Source organism: Paramisgurnus dabryanus, chromosome 12 (assembly GCF_030506205.2).
Source record: "Paramisgurnus dabryanus chromosome 12, PD_genome_1.1, whole genome shotgun sequence".
Lineage (NCBI taxonomy): Eukaryota > Metazoa > Chordata > Actinopteri > Cypriniformes > Cobitidae > Paramisgurnus > Paramisgurnus dabryanus.
The window spans coordinates 25,358,495-25,383,431 of record NC_133348.1 but is presented as its reverse complement, the minus strand read 5'-3'; the positions used below and the strand labels follow the sequence as shown (position 1 = coordinate 25,383,431).

The following is a 24,937-nucleotide window of genomic DNA, read 5'->3' as shown; positions in this document are numbered from 1 at the left end:
CTCCACTAATGGTGTAAAGTGAATAAATTAAAACAGGTGCATACTTTAGACCTATCCAGTAGTAAACCAAACTAACATCTCCGTTCAAAAAGTAATTCAAAAATGAAATAACTAACGTTGTTAAGGTAGATTCTTAAGGAGGGAGTAAATCACATCCTCTCTGAATGTAATCACAAAAGGTGTGGATTTTTTTTTTTAGCCTACCTGATGTGAGACGTAATGAGAGTTGGATTTTAGTATGACAATAGACACTGTGCCTTCATAGATCTATGTGAATCTCGCCTGACTGCATTCTTTGAGAATGAAAACAGTCCTTGGTCGTCGTTCACTGAAGTGACTCGTTTGACAGGACGTTCTTTGAGTTCGTCATTAGTGCGTGAACATGCTCATCCGACCTCATTCCAGTCTGAGGACCAATTGGTGAGATCTCAGTCTATGCGCCATTCATCCTCGAACAACCGAGACACAAAACACGCATGCTGGATTTATTTTCAATCGTACAGGAATAACTCCTAAATGCATTATTAATTATGAGGGGATGAAAAGAGAGGAGTGAATATTTTTGAAGAACTGCTGTAAGCCTTCGAGACAGGATGATGGAACAGGTGAGAAACTTGTTTTTATCATGTATATGCATTTTACAGCTTATTTTTTGTAACACAACTGTGTACATTGTTTAAAAATTTATGTTGGAGAGCTGTGATGAAATTTAAGTTTAAACAAAAAGCTAAGAAATACCAAAATACATCAAATTACCATGTAGTTTCATCATACATTAAAATAGGCTTTCCTATACTTTACCTGCAATACACTTTTAAAATTTCTTTGCTGCCTTCATTTATATTTGTTTAACCAATGCAGATTCACAAGTCTTTTTAACCTACTATTATTTATCTTGACAGTAGATGAGTTGCTACTTATTAAAAACGTATTAAATGAAGTTGACTTATTTCAACTGTATTTTATGTTATAACTCATAGTGAAGATAAATAATATTAAGTTAAAATTACTTGTAAATCCGAGTTGAATAAACAAAACAAAACAAAACAAAAAAATTAAGGCAGCAAATAATATTTTACAGTGTAGTACTTCTAAGTTTAAAAAAATCTGTTTATTGATCTACAGTATTAACATTTTACTGATTGTAATAAATTATATTTGATTGGTTGACATGGCTTCCAGCTCCACTCCTGTCCTAAAACATCAAATAGGCGGAGGCGAAATTCATGCATTTCATGACACTGACATTCCAAAAGTATAAACAATTAAAAAAATGTGATCCTGCCAGTGAAAACCTAGCTAAAGTATTTTTTGTTGTACATTATTGTTTTATAAATAAAGCAGCATTCATAATGTAAAGAGCATTGTGTGAAAATATAACCTTAATATCTTTAATATTGACTATTGAGTAAGGTCATGTCAAAAACTGAAATCAATGAGTGAAATCAAACTTTGATGCTCCAAACCTCATTAGATTATAAGACTTTAGCCTGGATTGAGTGATATGCATGGAAAAATACAATCTATCATGTGTAACATCTAAAGTGTAGGTGACTGACAAGGTGCAACATAAAATGTCACATTGCTTTGATATATTTAAAGGATTAGTTCATTTTCTTTAAAAAAATCCAGATAATTTACTCACCACCATGTCATACAAAATGTTGATGTCTTTCTTTGTTCAGTCGTGAAAAAAAATTAGGTTTTTGAGGAAAACATTCCAGGATTTTTCTCATTTTAATGGACTTTAATGGACCCCAACACTTAACACTTAACTCAACACTTAACAGATTTTTTCAACGGAGTTTCAAAGGACTCTAAATGATCCCAAACGAGGCATAAGGGTCTTATCTAGCGAAACGAATCAAACGATTGTCATTTTTGACAAGAAAAATTAAAAATATGCACTTTTAAACCACAACTTCTCTTCTTCCTCCGGCTGTGTGACGAGCCAGCGCGACCTCACGTAAATGCATAGTGATGTAGAAAGGTTACGTGTTACATATATGAAACACACATTTGCGGACCATTTAAAACAATAAACTGACACAAAGACATTAATTATTATCATTCGACATACAACAACGTCGGAACGGTCCTCTTTCTCCACACTTGTAAACACTGGGGCATAGTTTCGCATACGTTCTCCGTGACCTCTTGACGTCATGACGTTTTGCGTGAGGTCGTGCTGGTGCGTCACAGGACCAGTCCTAGATGATAAGTTGTGGTTTAAAAGTGCATATTTTTTATTTTTTGTGTCAAAAATGACAATTGTTTCGCTAGATAAGACCCTTATGCCTCGTTTGGGATCGTTTATAGTCCTTTGGAACTCTGTTGAAAAAAACTATTAATTGAGTGAAGTGTTAAGTGTTGGGGTCTATTAAAGTCCGTTAAAATTAGAAAAATCCTGGAATGTTTTCCTCAAAAAACATAATTTCTTCTCGACTGAACAAAGAAAGACATCAACATTTTGGATGACATGGTGGTGAGTAAATTATCTGGATTGTTTTTTAAGAAAATTGACTAATCCTTTAACATCGGTTTCCTACATTTTATATTTCAGAACGAATCAGTAGACTTTAAGACCCTGAGGGCAAGGTTTCAGGGTGAACATTTGAAGATTCCCACTAAACCTGTCGTCCCAGACAAACCCATACGCGTCCCTCCTCCACCGACAAAAGTCAACAACCCCATGATCAGCTCCCTCAACACTGCCATCAAAAAAGGGACGATACACGCTCCACGTGTAGTCTTCAAAGATGATAAAAATCTCAATAGCCAGCTCTCTCCACCTCCGGGGTTAAAGGGCAACGTGCAACGACCTTTCAACAATTCTGAACTACTGGATAAGAATCAGAAGAGGGAAGGCGACATTATTAAGAAGGCTATGAAAGATAGGAATCTTCCACTGGTTCTGCCAGTCGCTCCAATAAAACCTAAAGCCCCAGAGTTTGAAACCAGTCCTCTTACTCCTGTGTCTGCTTCACCAGCCAAAGTGTCCACACCCAAGAGTTTCGTATTTAACAATACAAAACCTGGCAGAGATGTTAAGTGGGATAATACTGAAAACTTCACATCTGCTGAGCCCAGTCCACTTACTCCTATGTCTGCTTCACCAGCCAAAGTGTCCACACCCAAGAGTTTCGTATTTAACAATACAAAACCTGCCAAAGATGTTAAATGGAATAATATGGAAAATGTGACATCTGCTGAGCCCAGTCCACTTACACCTCTGTCCGGTTCACCAGCCAGAGTGTTCGCACCCAGATCATTTGTATTTAGCCCTTCAAATGTTAACACAGATGTGAAGGCGGATACTGTGAAAAGCCCAATACCAGCTCTTCGTACTGCTGACCATTCTGCTCTAACCCCTCTGACTCCTGTTAACCAATCTACAACAGCTATTGCACCTTCTGAAACCATACCTGTCATCCCCAAGGCTCTTGTGCCTTCTCGGATTTCAGCTGGAGAGCCTTCTGTCCCCAGCATTTCTGCCTTAAGTATTCCACCCTCTCCAAGCCCCGAGCCGAAGATTCCGGAGGCAGCCATCCCAAAACCAGCCATTCGTGTTCAATCTTTACATAAGCCAGAGATTTCACAAACAGAAACCCTACCTGCTAAACCGAATATACATTTGCTCAGTTTGTCAGAGGTATTTCCTCCACCAGAAGAAGATTTCACAGATATTCCTCCTCCAGTTATTCCTGAAGATTTTATGAATAGCGACTTTTCGCATCAAACAACGCCCAGTTTATCAGTCCCGGCATCTATTTCTCCAGTTTCCAGGAGTCCGGCTGTCTCCAGGACATCCTCCCCTTCCCCGCCTTCTCGTTCAGCGATATCTCCAGAGCTCTTACTATCTCGTCCAAACGTATTAACTGCTCCAAGCTCTCCTCCAAAGGTTCATAACCTAGCCACACCTAAGTCGCTGGACTTGGGGAGTGCAAAAGCCCTTACTGATAAGAATGACCAGTCTCCTATCAAGTCACCACTCTCATTCTTAGCAAGAGCAGAGGAGATGTCCCCAGTTAAACGAACCTCACCACTTGATAAACGTGTATTTGAACTTTTGGAAAAGGCAAAGAGACAGACCAAAATAAGCAACCCGACTACCACACCTGACAATGCAACCCCATCTGATATGGATGCACCCAAGGTAGCTCTGCCAAACATTGATTCACCCAATATGCCCCAACTTAATCTACCATCAACTGGTAAAGTCTTACCACACATTCCCAAACCTGAAGTAAGTCTACCCGAGGAAGCATTCAATGTACCAGAAGAATTTGATATTAAAGGCCTTCCTCCTGTTGACTATTCGGATCATGCTCCAATAAACAATCCACTTGAAACAACGCAGCATAATGGCCTTGATCACAGTAAGTATCTGTCTAGGCAACTGATTGGGATTGGGAAACAGTAAAATTGATGACCCCTGGTTTTACAGACAAGGCTTAATGCTAGTCCTAGACTAATGTTTGAGGTATCTTAACTAAACATAACTTGCACTGTCAGATCTTAAATAACACCAGTGCCATTGATTTGTCTCAAGATACACACCCGTAACATCTTTGTCTAAGGCATGTTTATAAAAAAATGCCTAAACATCTTAAATTAACTAAGTTGTAGTCTTGGCTTTAGCTAAGTCTTGACTGGAAACCAAGCCTTTCTTGGCCTGGTTTCCTTGGTTCCTTGATGTAGGCCTTGGTTTTAGAAATATTCACAATTGAAACACTCTATAGCTGCATAAAAACAATGTTTAAATACCTTGCCGAGAAAAAAGGTAGGCGGATTCCTTAGTCGAGGGAGGGTTGGTATGCTAGACATGTCTATTTTGTGGGTTGTGTTGGGCAACATGTCAAACATAGTCAGAATAACAAAGAACCAGTGGAGTATTTTGTCTTAAGGAAATACTCGACAGCTGTACGAGTAAAGCAATTTAGATATTTTCACTCTGGTTAAAGATTAAACAGAATGGTTATGTTGGTTGTGTTTATATACAGTACAGTATATTCCCTTCAGTAATGTAAGTAGTAGTTGTGTAGTGCACCACTATAAAACAATGTTAGGTTATATTCAACCCAGCATTGGGTCAATAAGGGACAAACCCCAGCCGTTGGGTAAAATAAACCCATTTGACCCAACAATGAGTTTTAAACAACCCAGGGTAGGTTAAAACACAACATGTTGGGTTCATTTCTTTTTCACCCAATAACCCAGCATTTTTTAGAGTTCAGTTTAATAAATTTAATTGTAGAGTTGTTTGGCCTAAAAAAAATATCTTTAATGTCAATTATGTGGTGTTGGCAGTATATTGTGTAAAAATATGTACTATGCATAGCATTTATTTTAGTCACACAATCTCTGTAGTTGATCATGCGGATTGTTTCATAAGTAGAAACCCAAAACATCCTAGTTCCTGCGCTTTCATTCCATAGTCCTGTTTTACCTGCTGTGTCTGCTTGACCTTGTCATTTTTATTGGTTATGCAATGCCATTCATTTTCCAAACAAAACTTTCTATGTTTCCAAATTTGTGCTTTTTGAGTTGTATTTTCCATACAAATATTACAGTTTAATTTAACACATTGTAACACTTTACAATAAGGTTGAATTTGTTAACAATAGTAAATGCACAAGCGAACATAAAGTAACATTAAGCAATATAGTTTTTTTATCATTCATTAATCTTTGTTAATGTTTGCTAATGCTAATACAGTTATTCATGTTAAACCATGGTGTATTAAAGGGGACATTTCACAAAACATTTTTAAGATTTCAAATAAATCTTTGGTGTCCACAGAGTACATATGTGAAATTTTAGCTCAAAATACCTTATAGATAATTTATTATAGTTGCCACTTTGTAGGTGTGAGCAAAAATGTGCCATTTTTGGGTGTATCTTTTAAAATGCAAATGAGTAGATCTCTGCACTAAATGGCAGTGCTGTGGTAGGATAGTGCAGATTAAGGGGCAGTATTATCCCCTTCTGACATCACAGGGGGGGTTAAATTTCAATGACCTATTTTTTCACATGCTTGCGGAGAATGGTTTACCAAAATTAAGTTACTGGGTTGATATTATTCATGTTTTCTAGGTTGATAGAAGCACTGGGGACCAAATTATTGCACTTAAAGCAACACTAAAGAGTTTTTGCCCTTTGCTGCCCCTACAGGTTAGAAGCGTAATTGTCCATTACCCACTGTTGTAAATACTGCAGCATAGCTGGCTCTGATTGGATTGTAGGTCTGCCGTAAAGCAAGTTTTTGTAGTTTTCACTCGAACTACAGGACCGCAACCTGACGGTTGGAAACTTCTTTAGTGCGGTTTTGGCCGGTAGAGGGCTGCAAAGCGAATGTGAAAGTGCCCTTCATGGAAACTTTGACTGAAACTTTTTTGGAAACGTTATTTTAAGGTAAAAAAAAAACTCTTTGGTGTTGCTTTAAACATGGAAAAAGTCAGATTTTCATGATATGTCCCCTTTACGGATACAACTCTTGATTTTAAATATGTATTAGGTTGAAATAAACATGAACTAGATAAATAAATGCTATAGAAGTGTTATTCATCTAATGCATTTATTATGTTAACAAATACAACCTTATTGTAAAGTGTTACCCAAAACTTTAACATGAGTACGTTTAGTAAATTAACAACACTATAAATGAAAAGCTAACCAAAAGCAGACAAAATCTGTTCTTCTTCCAGCTTGTATTCAGAATTAATATCAAATAATATTTATTTGTTTTCTGAGCCTAAGGGGGCGTGCACACCAAGGTATTTATGACGGCTTATGTTTTCCATTGTTTCCAATTGAAGCACCAAGCTTTTCAATAACGCCAGCAGCTGGAAATGTTCAACTTTACGTGAAACGTTCAGGGGAGCGTTTCCCGAAAGACACTATGGTCGTAAGTTCTGTCGTTACTAATAGAGTTCAATGGTAACAACGACGAAAGTTAGCGATGCTTTTGGGAAACCCAGCTTCCCAATGTCACTTCTCTTTCGGCCGTCCAATCACAGTGGAGTAGGGTTGGGACAAATTTCACTATAACCAACCGGCGCATCGTTCAACGACTGATAAACAAAGCAGGAATATCATAGCAACCAAAGAGCTCAGCTGAAAAAATGCTGGCAAGCACCTACAGTCGACATCCGCCTGCCGTTTTAAGCTGCTTTGGTGTACATGCCCCTTAAAGTTCTGTAATCTTTCATAAGATGTGTAATAGCGCCCCCACCATATAACAATTTAAAAAAAGGATTGCTGGAAATTTTCACAATGGTTGGGAAAGAGTAAATTGTAATTTTCCACATTTAAAGATTATATGAATATGAGGTATTTGAATATAGTTTCTGATGCCTTTGTATAGATGTGTACAGTGTGGTAGACCATTCTAGTATGAATTCTTATGTTGCTGCAGGCCAAACCTTACCAGGGGTTTTGACACTGGTGAAGCAGGTGAATCCTCCTCCAACTCCACCCAGGAAGCCTCCCTCTGTTACACCCATGGTGGAATCTCCATATGAGAAATCAAAGCCTCTTGCCAAACATCCCCAGGTTCCCATGATGGAATCTCCATACGAAAAATCAAAGCCTTTTGCCAAACATCCCCAGGTTCCCATGATGGAATCTCCATATGAAAAATCAAAGCCTTTTGCCAAACATCCCCAGGTTCCCATGGTGGAATCTCCATATGAAAAATCAAAGCCTTTTGCCAAACATCCCCAGGTTCCCATGATGGAATCTCCATATGAAAAATCAAAGCCTCTTGCCAAACATCCCCAGGTTCCCTCAATACCTGATCAACATCTAGAAGAATATGGTAAGAAATTCCTCGATATATCAGAAACTTGTCCTCTACTTTGTCAATATCTGTAATATAAGATCATGTTGGTTTGTCCACCGAATAAGCAAAGTTATTCCCCGCTTCTACATCTTTTAGGTGAGCAACCCTATGACAATTCATTCGAGGAGCCATCTTTTGAAGATGCCGAGGTATTTGATCCTCCAGCCGTTCCGAATTTTAAGCCGGTACCTCCGTTAGCGTCTGGTTCTGTAAGACCAATATCAGCTCACAGTGAAGCCTTATCAGAACATCTGACTCCGAAACATCCGACCGCAGGGGATGTGCTTCCAAACATGGATCGCAAAGACTATGGAGAAGTAGATTACAAATCTGCAAGCTCTCCACAGCCAGACATCCAAATGCGAAACTCACCCGTCAGTCGAGATGTATCGCCCCCGTCAGGGTAAGCTATAAAGCACATAATGATTTACTGGAGGATGTAAAATGGTCCTTAAAATGTTGTGATCATCTTCCAGGAACAATGATTACAGTGACTATATCTATGAAGACCTTGTTGCGAACAAAAAAGGGAAAACACCAAAGAACAAGAAGTTGAAAGGACCTCCAAAGAGTAAGAGGAAAAAGTCTTTACTAAAGCTCTGTTATAGAAAGTGTGTCGTTTTAGGAAGTAAAAGTGTAGTGATTTACATTCTCAATAATCTTATCTCTGATAAACTCTTGACCCACAGAAATGATAAACATATGTCATGCTGTTTTAGCTTCTCGTTTATCTGATTTCTTGTCTTTTTATTTCTGTTGTGACTCAGATCCATATGCTGAGTCTGTGGTAAGTTCTTTATACATTTATATTTTTTATATTACATTTATTTTATTTATATATATATATATAAATATATGCAAATATTTGAAAAGCTCAGATGCAAAACCCGCTAAGTGGGTCTGGCATGATTTGACATAAAAGTACGTGCCAAGAGCATTCGGTTATTATTTTTGACGCAGGTGGTTGGCGCTAAATTTTTGATTTAGTGGCTTTTGCATCTGGGCTCCTCATTTTAATGGTGATGAAATAAGAGTTTTAATAGTAGTATTGTCATCTGTTTGTTTGTGATGATCTGTTCGAACACGTTGTCTTTGTTCATTGTCCGTTAATCTCCCAAACATTTTCAGGCAGAGGAGACTCCCAAGAAAGGCTTGTTCACCAGGTTTGTAGCTACAGTTTTTTTTCACTGTAGGTTGTTGCTCCCAAACTATAGCCTAGCCTAGCTTCAGTTAAACTTCGGTTCTGACAAAGGTCTTCAAACTCTATCTACAGGAAGAACTCAGAAAAAGTGGTTGAGGACAAAGAACTAAAGAAGAAAGAGAAACAGCGAGAGAAGGAAAAAGAGAAAGAGAAGGAACGAGAGAGGAAGGAGCAGAAGGAAAGGGAAAAGAAGGAGAATGAAATAAAGAAAAAATTCAAGGTAATAAAGAGATGATGTGGTGAAGTCCCAGCTTAATTTTCAAAGACCGTAGGTTGATTTCCCTGGAAAATATAAATGGTGCTGCCAAAATATTTCAACGTAACATTGTCTCCACTAATGGTGTATGTTTAGGGGTGGGACTATCTGTTCGTCTAACCAATGATAGGCCAATGTTTATTATTTTTGCAATTCTGCAGTTCAGCATTCACACACAGTATCATTGCAAAACAACTCAGGAATTGTCCCTTTTTTAAATGACATGGGTTGAAAATAACCCAGATTGATGTATAAGTGACCTTGTATAAGTATTGTTAAGTTTATTCTTAAAACATGAAAAGACTCTGCCACACTCAAAAGTAAATGCTGGGTTATTTTTTACCTACAGTCTCATAATAAAGGTACAAAAGGTGTCACTGTGGTGGTACCCTTTTAAAAGATACCCTTTGGACTTAAAGGGTGCATATTAGTACCTCAATACATACTGGTACTTATACATATTGCCACCTCATAGGTAAATATCTGCACTTAAATCATGCATATAAGACCTTTTGAAAGGGTACTCAAAAAACTGTTGTGTCAGCTAATAACTTACTTTTTTAAGCTGAAACAACGTTTTTTACAGTGTACTGGAAAACAAGACAAAAATACTAAGAAAATCATTTTTATTGCCGTTCATTTAAAGAGACACTCCACTTTTTTTGAAAATATGCTCATTTTCCATGGCTGCAGGATGGCAGGGGACTATTTTCGGGGCACTGCATAATATCACTACGCCTGCTGCAGCCATGTTACGGCAGCAAAGTCCTTGATTATTACGCCAGTTTGAGAGTATAGTTCCTAGCCATATCTGCCTAGAAAATTGCAACTTATAGTTTTCCATCGGTCTTAGTACACAGTGTAACTACAATGAAGAGTCAAGTTATAAACAGGAAAAATATCAAAACTCTCTGGTTATTTTTTTGCGCGATGCTAATGGTCTAATCAGATTCAATGGATTATGCTAAGCTATGCTAAAAGTAGTAGCACCAGACCTGGAGATCAGCTGAATGGATTCCAAAACGGTAAAAATCAAATATTTAACTCTAGGGGAGCTGGAAAATGAGCTTATTTTTAAAAAAAGTGGAGTGTCCCTTTAAATTGTTCAAAATTAAAATAAATAAATAAAAAACATCCTCATATATCTAATATGTGCATTACAGTAGTGTCTGTAGCATCTGTGACTCTGATCCGACCGGTGGGAAAGAATATAATCTGTAAGAGACACTTGTAAGTTTTGCATTGATAATTTGGCTATTGCTTATTAAGCACTCACGGTCCATTCTGCTACCACATCCCACGCCTTCAGAAAATCAAAGACTGCAATTACCATGACTAAACCTGAACATTCCAATCGATTGTGAAATGAGCCGTACATTTCAATTTCTCGCTAACAGTTAAAGTCTTGTTTTTAATTCATGCGCCAAGGTCAGTTCATTTAACTCTCTGTGTGTGTGTTGCTGTTTGATGTAGATCACAGGGCAGGAAGAGGCCATGTATCAAGTTAAAGTGATCCAGGATTGTAAAGGCCGTAAAAATGACCTGCCGGTAAAAGTTGGAGAAACAGTGAGCATCATTCGTACCACCAGCTGCCCTAAAGGGAAATGGCTTGGCAAGGACATCAACAACAGATGTAAGCTTAACACAACAAATCACAGGAATGCACACATCTACACACACGCGCATTAATTCAAGTCACAAATGATTAGCATTACTGTTAAATGACGAATGGAGATAAATAGGTGCCCTTATTATGACTTTACCCTGATAAGGATTGAATGCCTGCATAGATTTCTCGCTAACCAATGACTTAAACTAGTCCTTGAGCTCTGGCTTATCTCTCACACTGTGTATGTAAGCTCTTATCTCACTTTTCAGATGGTTGTACTGGAATGTGGAGTGGCAATGCATTGTGTGTTTTTTTTTTTTTTTTGCAGATGGCTATGTCCCAGTAGAGAGCATGGATTTGAATATCGATGGAATTATGGAGCTGGGGAAGATGACATCAGCGACCAGCAGACCCAATGGCAACGGTGTCAGGGATGGAGAGCACACCAGTACAGACAGCAGGTAACCATGGAAACGACTACAGCCTTAACACTGTATCTTGTACTCACACCCGAAATTAACCATTCATTTTTATCTCCAAATGTGTTTTTTAGGACCTCGGATCATTACGCCATGAACCATGAGAGCTGTAAGAACCTTTCATATTCAGTTTTATTGATTTTTATCACAATGTCCAAAAGTACAATGATGCTACCAAGATATTTTGGACATGCGATCAAATATCAATATCTTCTTATCCGCTGATATGTTTTGTTAAGTAATGCAAACATTATTTGCAAATTAGATATTCATTAAAGATGTTTTTAGGCTTTCTAGATCCCATACAGTTTTTAGACTGATTCAATGTGTTCATTTTCAATTTGTGTTTATTTTTCAGTCTCAGATGACAGCGAGGAGTGGACATATGATGATGAGGACACCGCGTACGGCTCATCCGGTCAAATGGCACACCTGTGAGTATCACCTCCGATTTTTGTGTGCGTTTGGCCATGTGTCACTTATCGAATAAACTTGACAGTTAGGTTGTTGTATTCTTTACAAGAAACGTATGTTCAATATTGCAGAGGGCTGAATCAGAGGATGGCCACGCCAACCAGAGGTGAGTCACGATTCGTGATGATACATGATTGAAACATTTTCACAGGGACAGCCAAGACAGAAGACAAAAACGATAGTATTCAAACTACTCAAACTGTTCAAAGGTCTATATTTATTCATTGTCTTTCAAGAATAGATTTCCATTTGTACCTTGATGTATGGGGTTATCCCATTATACTCGAGTTATGCTTTTAAAGGGAGAGTGCATCCAAAAATAGAAAATTAAAATCTAATCACACTGTAAAATGTGCAGCATGAAATTTAAGACAAGTCAATTCAACTCACTTTTTGACTTTTGAAAAACAAGTTAGAATTGTTTCACTTGATTTATTAAAATATATGATATCATTTTTACAGTGCATATGACTTTCTTGTTTGTTTTGGAGACAAAAGGTGCAGTCATATTAGCAGAATGACCTATACAGAAACTCAAAGTGTGACTAAATGCTACAGAGTCCAACAGAATGATTCATGTTGAAATGCATTGAATATAATATCACTGTACTTGTTTTAGGGAGTGATCTAGGTCCTGTTCACCAAGCACAGCCGGATGGAAATTACTCAGATGTGCAGTAAGGGCCATTCTTTTCCACTTTACTTCTTTATTTATTGAAACGACATGTTTACTTTATACACTGTTCCCTAGCTGTCACTGGGGCAGAACCCTTTCAAAAGGTGCACTTTGCACCTACACTGAAAAAATGATTCATTGAATTTAATAAATTTTTTTAAGGTAAGTGGTTGCAATCAACTTATTTAAGCTACATTTAAACAAAAAAGATTAGTAAAGTAAATAAAATATAAAACTTTTGTTTAAATGTAGCTTAAATAAATTGATTGCAACCACTTACCTTAAAAAAATTGATTAAATTCAATGAATCATTTTTTTCAGTGTAAGGAGTGCATAATAGTACTGCAGAGGTACATACCTGTAGTCTACTTGTACCAAACATGGAAGTGCATATTAGTACATCAAAGGTATTTGTACCCAAATGGTAAATTTTTAAAGGGTACTGCCCCAGTGACCAGAGGTCAAGTATATACATTTTCCAAGCATCTGTGCTTTATCAGTGTGTTTGTCTTGGGAAAAAAATTACTTTTCTTTAATAAAAAATGTTCACTACATTCTAAAGCATAGAATCATACTGTGTATTTATTATATATTGCATATTAAAATTGATTTAATGCCTAATTACATAAAAATTGTGTACTTTTACTTTCTAGGGTAAAAGTACAAAAAATTACTAGAAGTTTATTGCACTTAAAAATTAAATATAAACCAAAAACTTGAAATTATGAAATGTAGTGGAACAAAAATTATGATAATATGTTTTGGAATGTATGTTTTCCAAAGAAAAACACTTATAAAATACGAATAATTGAAAATTTACTTTTGTGTAGAAAGTAAAATACTTAAGTACTATACATCTCTGCCAGGGACAGCTAGCAAACATGTACGGTTGTGTAGTTCTATTATACTATATTAGATCTGAACCCTTGAACTCTAAACTATAAAATGCCTTGTTGCACTGAAATATTTAAATTTAAACAAATCGAATTAATAAGTCATAAATTTTTTTTGACTAGTTAGAAGTTCTTACAAATTATCAAAATAATCCAACTTTATTTAAAACTTAATTTGTACCAACTCTTTACTAGTCAAGTGTTTCAATGGCATATTAATTCAAGTTGTTTAAAATAAGGTGCAACAAGAATTGTTTCGCAAAAGCAGATAAAAATAATTGTATTTTGTTCATTGCAGAGCGAAACACGAAGCGCTTCAAAAATTGTCCACATTCTTCACACAACCAAAAACGCCCTCTCAGCCTCTACAGATAAACAACACACCAGTGTAAGACATTATTGTCAATTTATGTTATTATGTGTTTTTATTAATTCACTTAACATCACTTGCTTTTACATTTTAAAGCTGCTCTATGAATAAAGGCTAAAATTTGACTCGCATCATTCATCATATCTGTAAACAAAGAGAAGATCAGGCGGCAGATGCTACATACTTGGCTTTTTTGATGTATATCTTGTAGAGATGGTTTCAAAGGACGCATGCGTGTTGTCACGGTTATGTGCCTGAATTTGAGTAAACTTCTAATCTGGATTTATTTATCGGTCCGGCTAGTGGCTAAACTGATCTCTCATTTGTTTAACCCAAATACAGTAAATAAGTATACTTAAAGGGGGGGTGCATGATCTCTGAAAGCCAATGTTAATATTTAAAATCACCTTAACAAACACGCCCCTACCCCACTAGAATCTGGACCTTCTTTTGATAGACCCTACAAGTGTGTTTTGGTACTCGGCCCGACACCCTTTTCCAAAGTGATTTTCCAAAATCATGCATACCGCCTTTAATCTTACCCCTGAAAAATGTCCTCTACATAAGAGTTTTAGTCTTATGCACGAATTGCATGATTTCTCTCATTAAACAAGATATTTTGAGTTGAATCAATTTATTTTAGCTTATTAAAATCTCTGGATTTGTAAATTTTACCCATCATGCTTTGCGAAAATTAACTGCTACTCTTATAGGACTGTTGTTTTGCTGTTTGTTGTCTATATATATATATATATATATATATATACTACTACTGCAGTCTTTGTTATCATTTTTGCTTTTTATTTTTGTGGTGAAGTTAAGAGCTCATCTTTTTATTTCATGAGATTTGATTACTGTCACCATTATTGAAACTTGTGTGTTGAGGTCTCTGTGTGAAGTTGAAGCCTTTGCTTTACTTGATGTTCCCTTTGCTTTGCAAGGTGGCCTCTTTTTTTTGCGAGCTTAAAGAGTAACTAAACCCTAAACCAACTTTTTTTAGTTAATGATCTGTAAGAATGGGGTTTTATTAGTACTGTTCATTGATTTTAGTAAGTTTTTTGACATTTGGATATAAAGTGTTTCAATACTACAATATATGGTGTAAAAACGTCTGAGTGCTGCCCTCTTCAGGTTGAACGGTGGCTACTGCAGTTGAATTTTCCTATTGGATGTTGGGTCCAAGAAATAACTCGTGACGTAAGCAGGTTCAAGCTCACCACGCCCTTGTTACGATCTCACCACACACTTAGTTCGTCCCCTCTATCTCCGTTGGGATCTGCCCACTTTTCTTGCATTTTTCAAATATTGCAGTGGGTGGAGTCAGGCTCTGACCAGGGGTTTAGTTACTCTTTAAGATTGCAGAGTTGTCTTAAAGGAAAACACCACCATTTTTCAATATTTTATTATGTTCTTACCTCAACTTAGATGAATTAATACATACCTTTCTTTTTTTCAATGCGTGCACTTTTAATTTTTATACAGCACTTCGTGAATGTGTTAGCATTTAGCCCTGCCCCATTCATTCCTATGGCTCCAAACAAACGTTTTATTTTGTGCCACCATTCTTACTCGTGTAACTACTCATGTAACAGTCTTTAAATAGGGAAAACATGGAAGTATTTGGTGGCTTCTAAATGAATCCCTGTTTGGATCCTAAGGAATGAATGGGGCTAGGCTAAATGCTACCACATTCACGAGGCGCTGTACAAAGATTAAGTGCACGCATTGAAAAAAGATAGTGTATGTATTAATTCATCTAAGTTGAGGTAAGAACATAGTAAAATACTGAAAAACTGTTGTGTTTTCCTTTGACATTAAATTGCCAGTTTAGCAATCTTAAGTAGATTTAACTTAAAGTTACTTGTTCGGTTAACACGGCAAAATCGACATTTTTAGGGCAGCAAGTTACCCTATGTTTTTAAAGTTGAATCAACTGGGTTATTGTTTGCTTTGGTGTTCCTGTTTGGTAAAGCATTGTGTTAGCAGTGCAAAGGTCCTGGGTTTCATTCCCAGATAACAGACATACTGAAAAAATACAGATTGAATGCACTGTAAGTCTTTTTTTTTTTTTTTGGAGAGAAGCAACTCCCAAATGGGTGTAACTCAAACCATTACGTTAATCCATGCAGAAGAGCAACGCCAAAACTATCGATGTAGAAAATACAATGAGCAACTTGCAATTGTATATTTCCGCCACATATGTTGAGAATGAGTCCGAAGCATTCATAGTGCAGCTTTAAGGTTATGAAATTCCTATTAATCATGTGCTGTTTATGTCCTGTTTCCTTGTTCCTTGCTTGTTTGTCCATCAAAGAATGAAAATGCCTAGAGCAGGTATGTTTTTGTTACGTTTTGCTTTTATTACATAAACAATTGTATTTATACGCACTCACATTTGTTTTCTTTTTCTTTACCCCATGTCTGGTTCGCACTTAAAGTGAATCCTGTCAATCTGTAAGTATTCACAAAAAATGTCAACCCCATGCGTATGTGCAGGTTCTCACATGTAACATGCACACTAATTCAATCATGAGATGACTTTCCTCTGCTAGAGTATGCAGTCAGACTGGTTTTTCATGAATATCTGAAATGTTTTTTTACTGTCTCGTTCCCTTCGGCATGTTGAGGTGCTGTTCTGTACCAGCACTGCTTATTTATTTGTTTTGTTTGGATTATTTCTTTCCAGAATTGAAGAGGTAGATGATCAAGATATCCCACACTTCCAGGTCCTCCCTCCTCCAGATCTGTATGCCGACCTTAGTGCTAGCGACTCAGAACCGATATACAGCAAGTACGTGTGATATGTGTTAACAAAGAGTGCACACTTGTTTATAATACAGATTGGACAGTTGCTGTGAAGGTTTATGATCTCTTCTTTGTATTGCTGTGCTGCATCTTTGTTGGATAGCAGTGTTCTGCAACTGTTTACATGCCATAGACTACTGTATGGTCCTGTCCCAAATGGCTACAGTTCATGTGGACTTTCGGTCTCGTGGCCTTAAATTGCGCGAGCTCGCTTAGTCTACGAGTCCGTAGTGTGTCCCATCTGTCATTTTTACGCTCCGAAGTGTGATCATCAGCGCCCCCTTTGCACCCTTGATGCGGTCTTCGGCGAAGCCCGCACTGCTGCAGGCTCCACACACTTTACCAACCCAGAAGTCCTTGCAAAAGAGCAATTAGACGGTTCACAACACTTCTCTTCCTATTTTCAGCATGACGCTCGAGTCTGTCCCAAAATGGCACACTCCAGACTTGTGGACTTCCTCAGAGGCCACACTTTGATGACATCATGTAGTGGAGACCTTAGAGACCCTTGATGTGAGTCCAGGATAGTCGTATTTTGGAACAGACTAAAGCGTCATGCCGGAAATAGGAAGAGAAGTTGCCCATCAGTGTGAACTCCTCCCATGCGTCATCTGATTGCTCTTTCGACTTTTGGGTTTCGCCGAAGACCGCATCAAGGGTGCAAAAGGGGCATTGATGAGCACACTTCGGAACATAAAAATTACAGATGGGACACCCTATGGACTTGTAGACTAAGCGAGCATAGGCAATTTAAGGCCACGAGACCGATTTCACATGAAGTGCGCCATTTGGGCAGGGCTTTAATCTTCACACAGAAGGATTGTACACTTTTAAAGGGATAGTTTACCCCCCAAAAAGAAATTTTTGTTATCATTTATTCAAACTGTTTTAAACCTGCAAAAATGTTTTTCTTCTGTTGGACACAAAGAAAGATTTAGAGCAATGTTTGCAACTAAACTATTTTTGAGCACCACTGACTTCCATAGTATTTTTTCCTACTTTCATGCTATAGAAGTAAATGCTGCTTCTATTCCTGCTTATTCCTACAAATTACTTATTGACTACAAAGTTATACAGGTAGAACAACTTGAGGATGTGTGGACAGCAGACGACTCCGGGCCGGATCCACACCGGAGCCGTGCCAAAGTCAGTAGCTCCGGTGCAGATCCGGCCTGGAGTCATCCGCTAATATTTTATTTTTGGGTGAACTATCCCTTAGTTTTTTTTTTAAGAAATATTTGTGTCTGTATTATGTTTATTTTGTACACTCTAAGAAAGGATGTGTTCATTTTTTTTTACACATTTTTGTGTTATGCTATTTAACATTGTTAAATGTTGATGTTGTGTTCAAATAAATTAAAGGGACAACACAACATGTGTTAAAAACAATACCGAATGTTTTGCATCTGTGCAATATAGGTTTTTTAAATAAACAAGGACAATAACAATAGGCAATGGGTTTTCCATATAGAGTTTTCCCTGGAAAACAAACAGAAATCGTAATAGTTTTTTCTAGCAATGTAATGCAACAAAGATGGCAAAATTTTGTATGGATCATATTAACATTCTGGATATGTTTTGTCTATTCCAGGGCACTCAAAACCATCAGGAAATAATGCAACATGTCTAGTCATTTGATGAATACATCGGGAAATGACTTCATCGCATGCAAAGAAGAAGAAGAAGAAGAAGATGTGTCTGTCGAGTGTGAAAGATACTGTTTGTGACTGTACATGTCTAAGTGAGCTAGTGGCTGCAGGCGAGATTTTTGTTCATTCTACTGTATGTAAAAAATGCCCGGTGAGGTAATACGAGAGATCTCAGTTTTTAGTCTACAGGAAGTATTATTTCATTTTAGATTCAGCTACACATACTGAATCTGTTGTTTGTGTATATAATGACAAATGTTGTGCACAGTTTTGTCTTGTCTTAATAAATCACACACACACATAAATTGAGATTGAACCTATGCTGGGTTGTTTTAACCAATTATTGGGTCAAATATTTAAATAAAACATGTTCCTTTTATTTAACCTAGCGGCTGGGTTTATCCCTTCTGAAAATAACCCAGCATGTTTTGAAGTGGGTCAAACTAAAATAGCAAATGTTAAAGTACCTGGGTGAGGTTTATATACAGTAATGTACACATGTACAGGTGCAATTCCTGAGATAAAACATAAAAACTTTCTTGGAGTCTTAGGATTGCATCTTAAAGGTCTATATTACCATAGTCTATGTTTGTGATACTAAGATGAATATTATATTTTTGCTAGGCTTGCAAACAGTTCTTTGTGTTTAAGTATTCCCAGTCTTCAGGTGGGCTATTGTACATTAGGGAAATACGTTCATGCTTGTAGTACAAGTTTGTGTTTTTCATTTGTATTTTGTAATTGCATGTAAAGTCTACTACAAATACTATAATTTCACAGCTGCTGTAATCTTTTGCATTATTTTTGTTTAAAATGCTCTGAAAGTTTTTATGTGCTGATTTGCTTCAAAGCGCTAATGTTAATGTTAATCACCGAAAACATTGCAATATTACATTGAAATAACTATGCAAACTACAAAATGCATATACCACTTTATTTTCCCTTTGTTAACAATAAAAATTAAAGTGCAAATCAGAACAAGAACACCATGCAGTGCATAACTTTGTAAAATACAAACCGCACACAGATATGATAGGTGTACAATAGACGCATAAAGACAAACAGTGACAGACAAGAGGTCATTTCTCCCAGTGGACATTTCTCACAGATTATTTCACATTACACTGGAGAGAAAGAGGGTATAATATCCAGCATAAATGCTTTTACATAGACAAAACACTGAACATGAGCTCAAGCTGTGACAAATGTCCCCAATAAACTTTTGGGGGTCATAAATATTCTTGAAGATCATAAATGACCTGTTACCATTAAACCTGGCAACCGTAAAGCTGAGAAACATTCACATGTGACCTGTGGTAACCATCTGCTAGCCTCTACACATGACACATTTTAATCTCATGGCCCAGGGGCAAGGTGTCAAGCATTAGCACTCCTTAAACTCCCTCCCAGATTAATTTTAATATTCAATGCAATAGCAAACATCCAGCAGCAGGGGGCAGCAAAATCCCTGCACTATTTTTTCAAGCAAGCATAGAATCTTCACATTCTTCCTTAAAAGTGCACAAATCCAAACCTGGTAATGTGTATACAAGGCTTTAATCTCTGGACTGTCTGTATTCATCACCCATCTAATCTTTTTCTGCAATAAATTTCTCACTTTTACTGGCATCAGATCAACTACGTCTTATGATTGATATGAACTTTCCTTTAATGATATGGATGAGCACTTTCTAATTTACATTCAATTGAAAATGGTGCACTGCAGCTGTTACAAAAAACACAAGCACACCATGCACACAACAGTAACCTTTCAACCATTCGGTACAGTACGAGACAAGAGGGGTAGATTCAGGAAGACCGCCGTATCTACAGTATAGCAGGACTGACGAATAACAAAATAAATAAAATGGGTTCATTTCGTTTTGATGACTGAATGTGAAGAATAAAATCTTTCATTGCTGTAGTTGTCCAGTCACACAAACGTGCATAATGTTGGCACAAATACACTGCCGACAAATCTACTTCATGTCACGTGTTCACAAAACACTTCAGAGGTGAGCTTAAATAAACAATAAATATATGTAACTAATAAATACATTAACTCTACTGTATAAACAAACAACCACACACAAAAAAATATTTTAAAGCATTTCCGGTTCGGAACAGAACAAGTATACAATCTTTTTAAGGCATCCCAGGGGAAGATAACGTGGCTTGCTTTGTTAAATGCTCTTGGCTTTGTTATCAGATACACACCACCTCATTGGCAATATGTGAAATATAATTATGTAATACACTGCATATCTTTTGTTACGGATGTATTTAAAAATCGTAGATTTAAGTTGGTTACATGGTAGATGCTGGCTGAATTAAACAAATGCTAAACTAATCATTAGCCAAACGTTTTAAGGTATAAATATGATGTAGATTGTAAACTACCTAAAATATGGGTGCATATGATAGTGGCTATGGAGTTTCTGGTTTGATTCAATTGTTTGGTTTTGAGAATATTTTTGGTTTACTTTTGGATGATAACATTGTTAGGCTACTCGATTTTCAAAGTCAAATCTGGGTACTGACGGAAAATCAGTTAAAGGGATAGTTCTCTCAAAAAAGACAAACTCTGTAAATACTGAGTTCGTCAGTATTTACCAAGGGACAACGTTACGATCTCTTTGATGAAGCCAATATGGAAGTGACTTGCTGTGCGTTCACACCAGATGCAGAAGAGGCTGCAAGAGTGAGTGATTTACATGTTAAGTCAATGCAAAGACAGGAATAGGCATCCTGCAGCGCTGTATGCGCAAATGGTGCGCAATGCGTGAATTGAGCATTGCCGGGGGAAACGCCCAAGTTCAGAATTTTTGGCGGGTAATCGTGCAGCGTTAACCAATCAGGAGCTTGCTATAATAGTGACGTGATTACAGGAAGCGAGCGGAGTCGCAGAAGCCCATTCCATGACGCGAATTTCCGCGTGAATGTCTCAAACGACTAGAATTTCCGTGTGAATGTCTCAAACGACTAGAATTTCATGTGTGAATGACTCGAACGACTAGAATTTCCGTGTGAATGACTCAAACGATTAGAATTTCACGCGTGAATGACTCGAACGACTTGAATTTCACGCGTGAATGACTCGAACGACTAGAATTTCACGCACGAATGACTCAAACGACTAGAATTTCACGTGCGAATGACTCGAACGACTAGAATTTCACGCGTGAATGACTTGAACGACTAGAGTTTCATGCACGAATGACTTAAACGACTAGAATTTAACGCGCGAATAACTTGAACGACTAGAATTTCACACGCAAATGACTCGAACGACTAAAATTTCACGCACGAATGACTCGAACGACTAGAATTTCCAAGTGAATGTCTCAAACGACTAAAATTTCACGCGTGAATGACTCGAACTATTAGAATTTCACACGTGAATGACTCGAATGACTAGAATTTCATGCACAAATGACTCGAACTACTAGAATTTCACGCACAAATGACTCAAACGACTAGAATTTCACACGCAAATGACTCGAACGACTAAAGTTTCATGCACGAATGACTCGAACGACTAGAATTTCCATGTGAATGTCTCAAACAACTAGAATTTCACGCGCGAATGACTCAAACAACTAAAATTTCCAAGTGAATGTCTCAAACGACTAAAATTTCACGCGTGAATGACTGGAACGATTAGAATTTCACACGTGAATGACTGGAACTACTAGAATTTCACGCACGAATGACTCAAACGACTAGAATTTCACACACGAACGACTAGAACTTCACGCGTGAATGACTCGAACTACTAGAATTTCACGCACGAATGACTCAAACGACTAGAAATTCACGCGCAAATGACTCGAACGACTAGAATTTCACGCGCGAATGACTCGAACGACTAGAATTTCACGCGCGAATGACTCGAACGACTAGAATTTCACACGCGAATGACTTGAATGACTAGAATTTCCGCGTGAATGTCTCAAACAACTAGAATTTCACACGTGAATGAATTGAACAACTAGAATTTCCGAGTGAATGTCTCAAACGATTAAAATTTCACGCGTGAATTACTCAAACGACTATAATTTCACGCGTGAATGACTTGAACGACTAGAATTTCACGTACGAATGACTCAAACGACTAGAATTTCACGCACGAATGACTCAAACGACTAGAATTTCACGCGCGAATGACTCGAACGACTAAAATTTCACAAGCGAATGACTCGAACGCCTAGAATTTCCGTGTGAATGTCTCAAACAGCTAGAATTTCAAGACCGAATTACTCGAACGACTAGAATTTCTGCGTGAATGTCTCGAACAACTAGAAGTTCACGCGCAAATGATACTGAATATCACCCTTGCATGAAACGAGTAAACTCAGAATGTTAAAACTTTCAACTACACGCAAATAGCACGTTTTGCCACCTTTGCTGCGTCTGGTGTGAACGCAGAGTTAAACTGCAATAAATCGACTGGCCGCTAGAGGCAGGCTCCAAAATGAGTCAATTCCCATAGACCTCCATGTTACAATGCCCAACTTTACAGTAGAAAATAACATGTTTACAGCCTGGTATAAAAAGTGTTTTGGTCTATAGCTAATTTTAGCTAATTCTAAGCAGGGCCACTTGAGTGATGGGTGAACTGCCACTGCTGTCACTAGAATCAAGCCAGGTGGGCGTGGTTTCAGGAACCAGCCACCTCAGCTTCACCCACGTCCCCCCTCTTTACCCATTTTCGGTTATCCACGAGCAATGAGCGGTGACGCGCAACCAAGGTGGCGACGGCAGGCACTGTCTACTTTAAGCTTCAAAAATGCTCTTCACAGTCTACACTCTATGGTGTTTACTCATCCTCATGTCTTTTGAATGTCTTTCTTTGTTCTTCAGAACCAAGATGCATTTTTTTTAGAAGAGTGGATGGGGACTGCCTCTTCACGCTTCAAAAGGACTTCAAAAAGTGTTAAAAAATAACTCCACTGGACTCGTGCCGTATATTTTAAGACAGGCAAAACAGTTTGGTGAAAAATAAACTAAACTATAATCCATTATTTGATGAAAATCTTGATCATTGCCTCACTTTCAGTGCACATTCTGTCTGAAATGTTGTTTATGCAGTTTTAGGATGTTGTAAATAATATGAAACAACTGAAACAACAGTGATATCAACAACAAGATGTATACAGGATACTTGGTCATAGTTAATAAAAAAAGAAATGTGCATCTGGGTCCTGAAGAACATAGAAAGACATTGGTCGGTCACTAGACATGAGGGTGAGTTTTTGGGTGAACCGTCCCTTTAAGAACTGGTGATAAATAATGAACTGCATATATAAAGGCCCGTTCACACAAAGAACAAAAACTATGAAGAAAACGGCCACAAATGTGTTTCTGTAGCTCAGTTGGTTTAGCATTGCCTTAGTAGCGTGAAAGGCTGTGGGTTTGAGTCCCAGGGAACACATATTAATAAAAATGTTAGTTATGCCAAATGCATAAAAGTTAATTTTAACATCTACACCAATGGGTGATAACAATCAATGTTTGTTCTAAGCTCATGTTTTACATTTCAGATACGTGGGGACTTTATATTCAAAAGGATTCATTTTTATTATCCATCAGCTGCTCTGAAAGTCAATATTGTTCATTTGTATTATTAAAGTTGTGGTGTGGAAATCAATATTCTCTTCAATTTAGGACGACTCTTAAAACTTTATAGTTTATTTATCGCCCTTGAAGCGAACCGGCCTTTAATCGAGGACAACACTTTAACAATATCTCTCTCCGGCTGTCTGTAATCTGAAGAATTTAAGGCGCACTCACATTAACCAAATATCTGGCATATTTTTTAAAGCAATAATCTCTTTGCTTGAATTTCAGCTGTATCAGCACAAAATGTCAATGCTTTGGATTGTTTGCCCTTGACCAGCATATTTGCTTTTGTGTGACAGCATTAGTCCATGATGTAAGCAAGGCCTTTGAGGCGGAGACAGAAAGGTTTGCGTGCTTTACTGTATATTTGTGGAGAGCAGCACTACAGGTGGGGTGTATTCTTTAGATCTGCTATTCGTGATTTATTCACCAACAGTATATATATAATGCTACTTGCTAAATGTTTTTAAAGGGATAGTTCGGCCAAAAATGATATTAAACCCATGATTTACTCACCCCCAAGCTGTCCGAGTAGAATATGTCCATCGTTTTTCAGACAAACACATTTTCGGATATTTTAGAAAATGTTTTAGATCTTTCAGTTGATTAAATGTAATGTTACGGGGTCCACGACCTTCAAGTCCAAAAAAAGTGCGTCCATCTTTCACAAAATAAATCCAAACGGCTCCAGGATGATAAACAAAGGTCTTCTGAGGGTAATCTGCGCGGTGTTGTTGTAGAAATATCCATATTTAAAACTTTATTAACGTAAATAACTACCTTCCGGTAGCGCCGCCATCTTAGACTCCTCTGTATTCAGGAGAGAGTATTAGCGTAGTGTACGCACTTTTCTTACTGATGTATGACAAATTCGGAGGGCGGGGGCACAGAGCAGCAGCAGAGTAGCCTCCGTAAACTGCGTAAGCTCTCATCCTGAATGTGGACGCGACTAAGATGGCGGCACTACCGGAAGGTATTTATTTACGTTAATAAAGTTTTAAATATGGATATTTCTACAACAACACCGCGCGGATTACCCTCAGAAGACCTCTGTTTATCA

At 37.5% G+C, this 24,937-nt stretch overlaps 1 protein-coding gene across 1 annotated transcript; it reads left to right on the top strand.

Annotated features, from left to right (window-relative positions):
- The first annotated feature begins 138 nt into the window (after nt 1–138).
- Nucleotides 139–24,452, top strand: LOC135739060 (uncharacterized). Its single transcript, XM_065257317.2, has 19 exons — nt 139–605; nt 2,564–4,379; nt 7,418–7,819; nt 7,940–8,246; nt 8,320–8,414; nt 8,611–8,630; nt 8,972–9,006; nt 9,117–9,264; nt 10,774–10,933; nt 11,238–11,370; nt 11,463–11,497; nt 11,747–11,822; nt 11,934–11,968; nt 12,482–12,539; nt 13,730–13,819; nt 16,116–16,135; nt 16,240–16,255; nt 16,488–16,592; nt 18,198–24,452. Exons 1-19 carry the CDS (start codon nt 594–596, stop codon nt 18,220–18,222), a joined length of 3,588 nt encoding a protein of 1,195 aa, XP_065113389.1. The 5' UTR covers nt 139–593; the 3' UTR covers nt 18,223–24,452.
- Nucleotides 24,453–24,937: the final 485 nt, after the last annotated feature.

Bases quoted from the DNA above. Each gene is read 5' to 3' on its own strand.
- LOC135739060 (XM_065257317.2), top strand. The intron at 7,820-7,939 runs GTAAGAAATTCC...TACATCTTTTAG, and splicing joins TCAACATCTAGAAGAATATG to GTGAGCAACCCTATGACAAT. The intron at 9,007-9,116 runs GTTTGTAGCTAC...CTCTATCTACAG, and splicing joins AAGAAAGGCTTGTTCACCAG to GAAGAACTCAGAAAAAGTGG.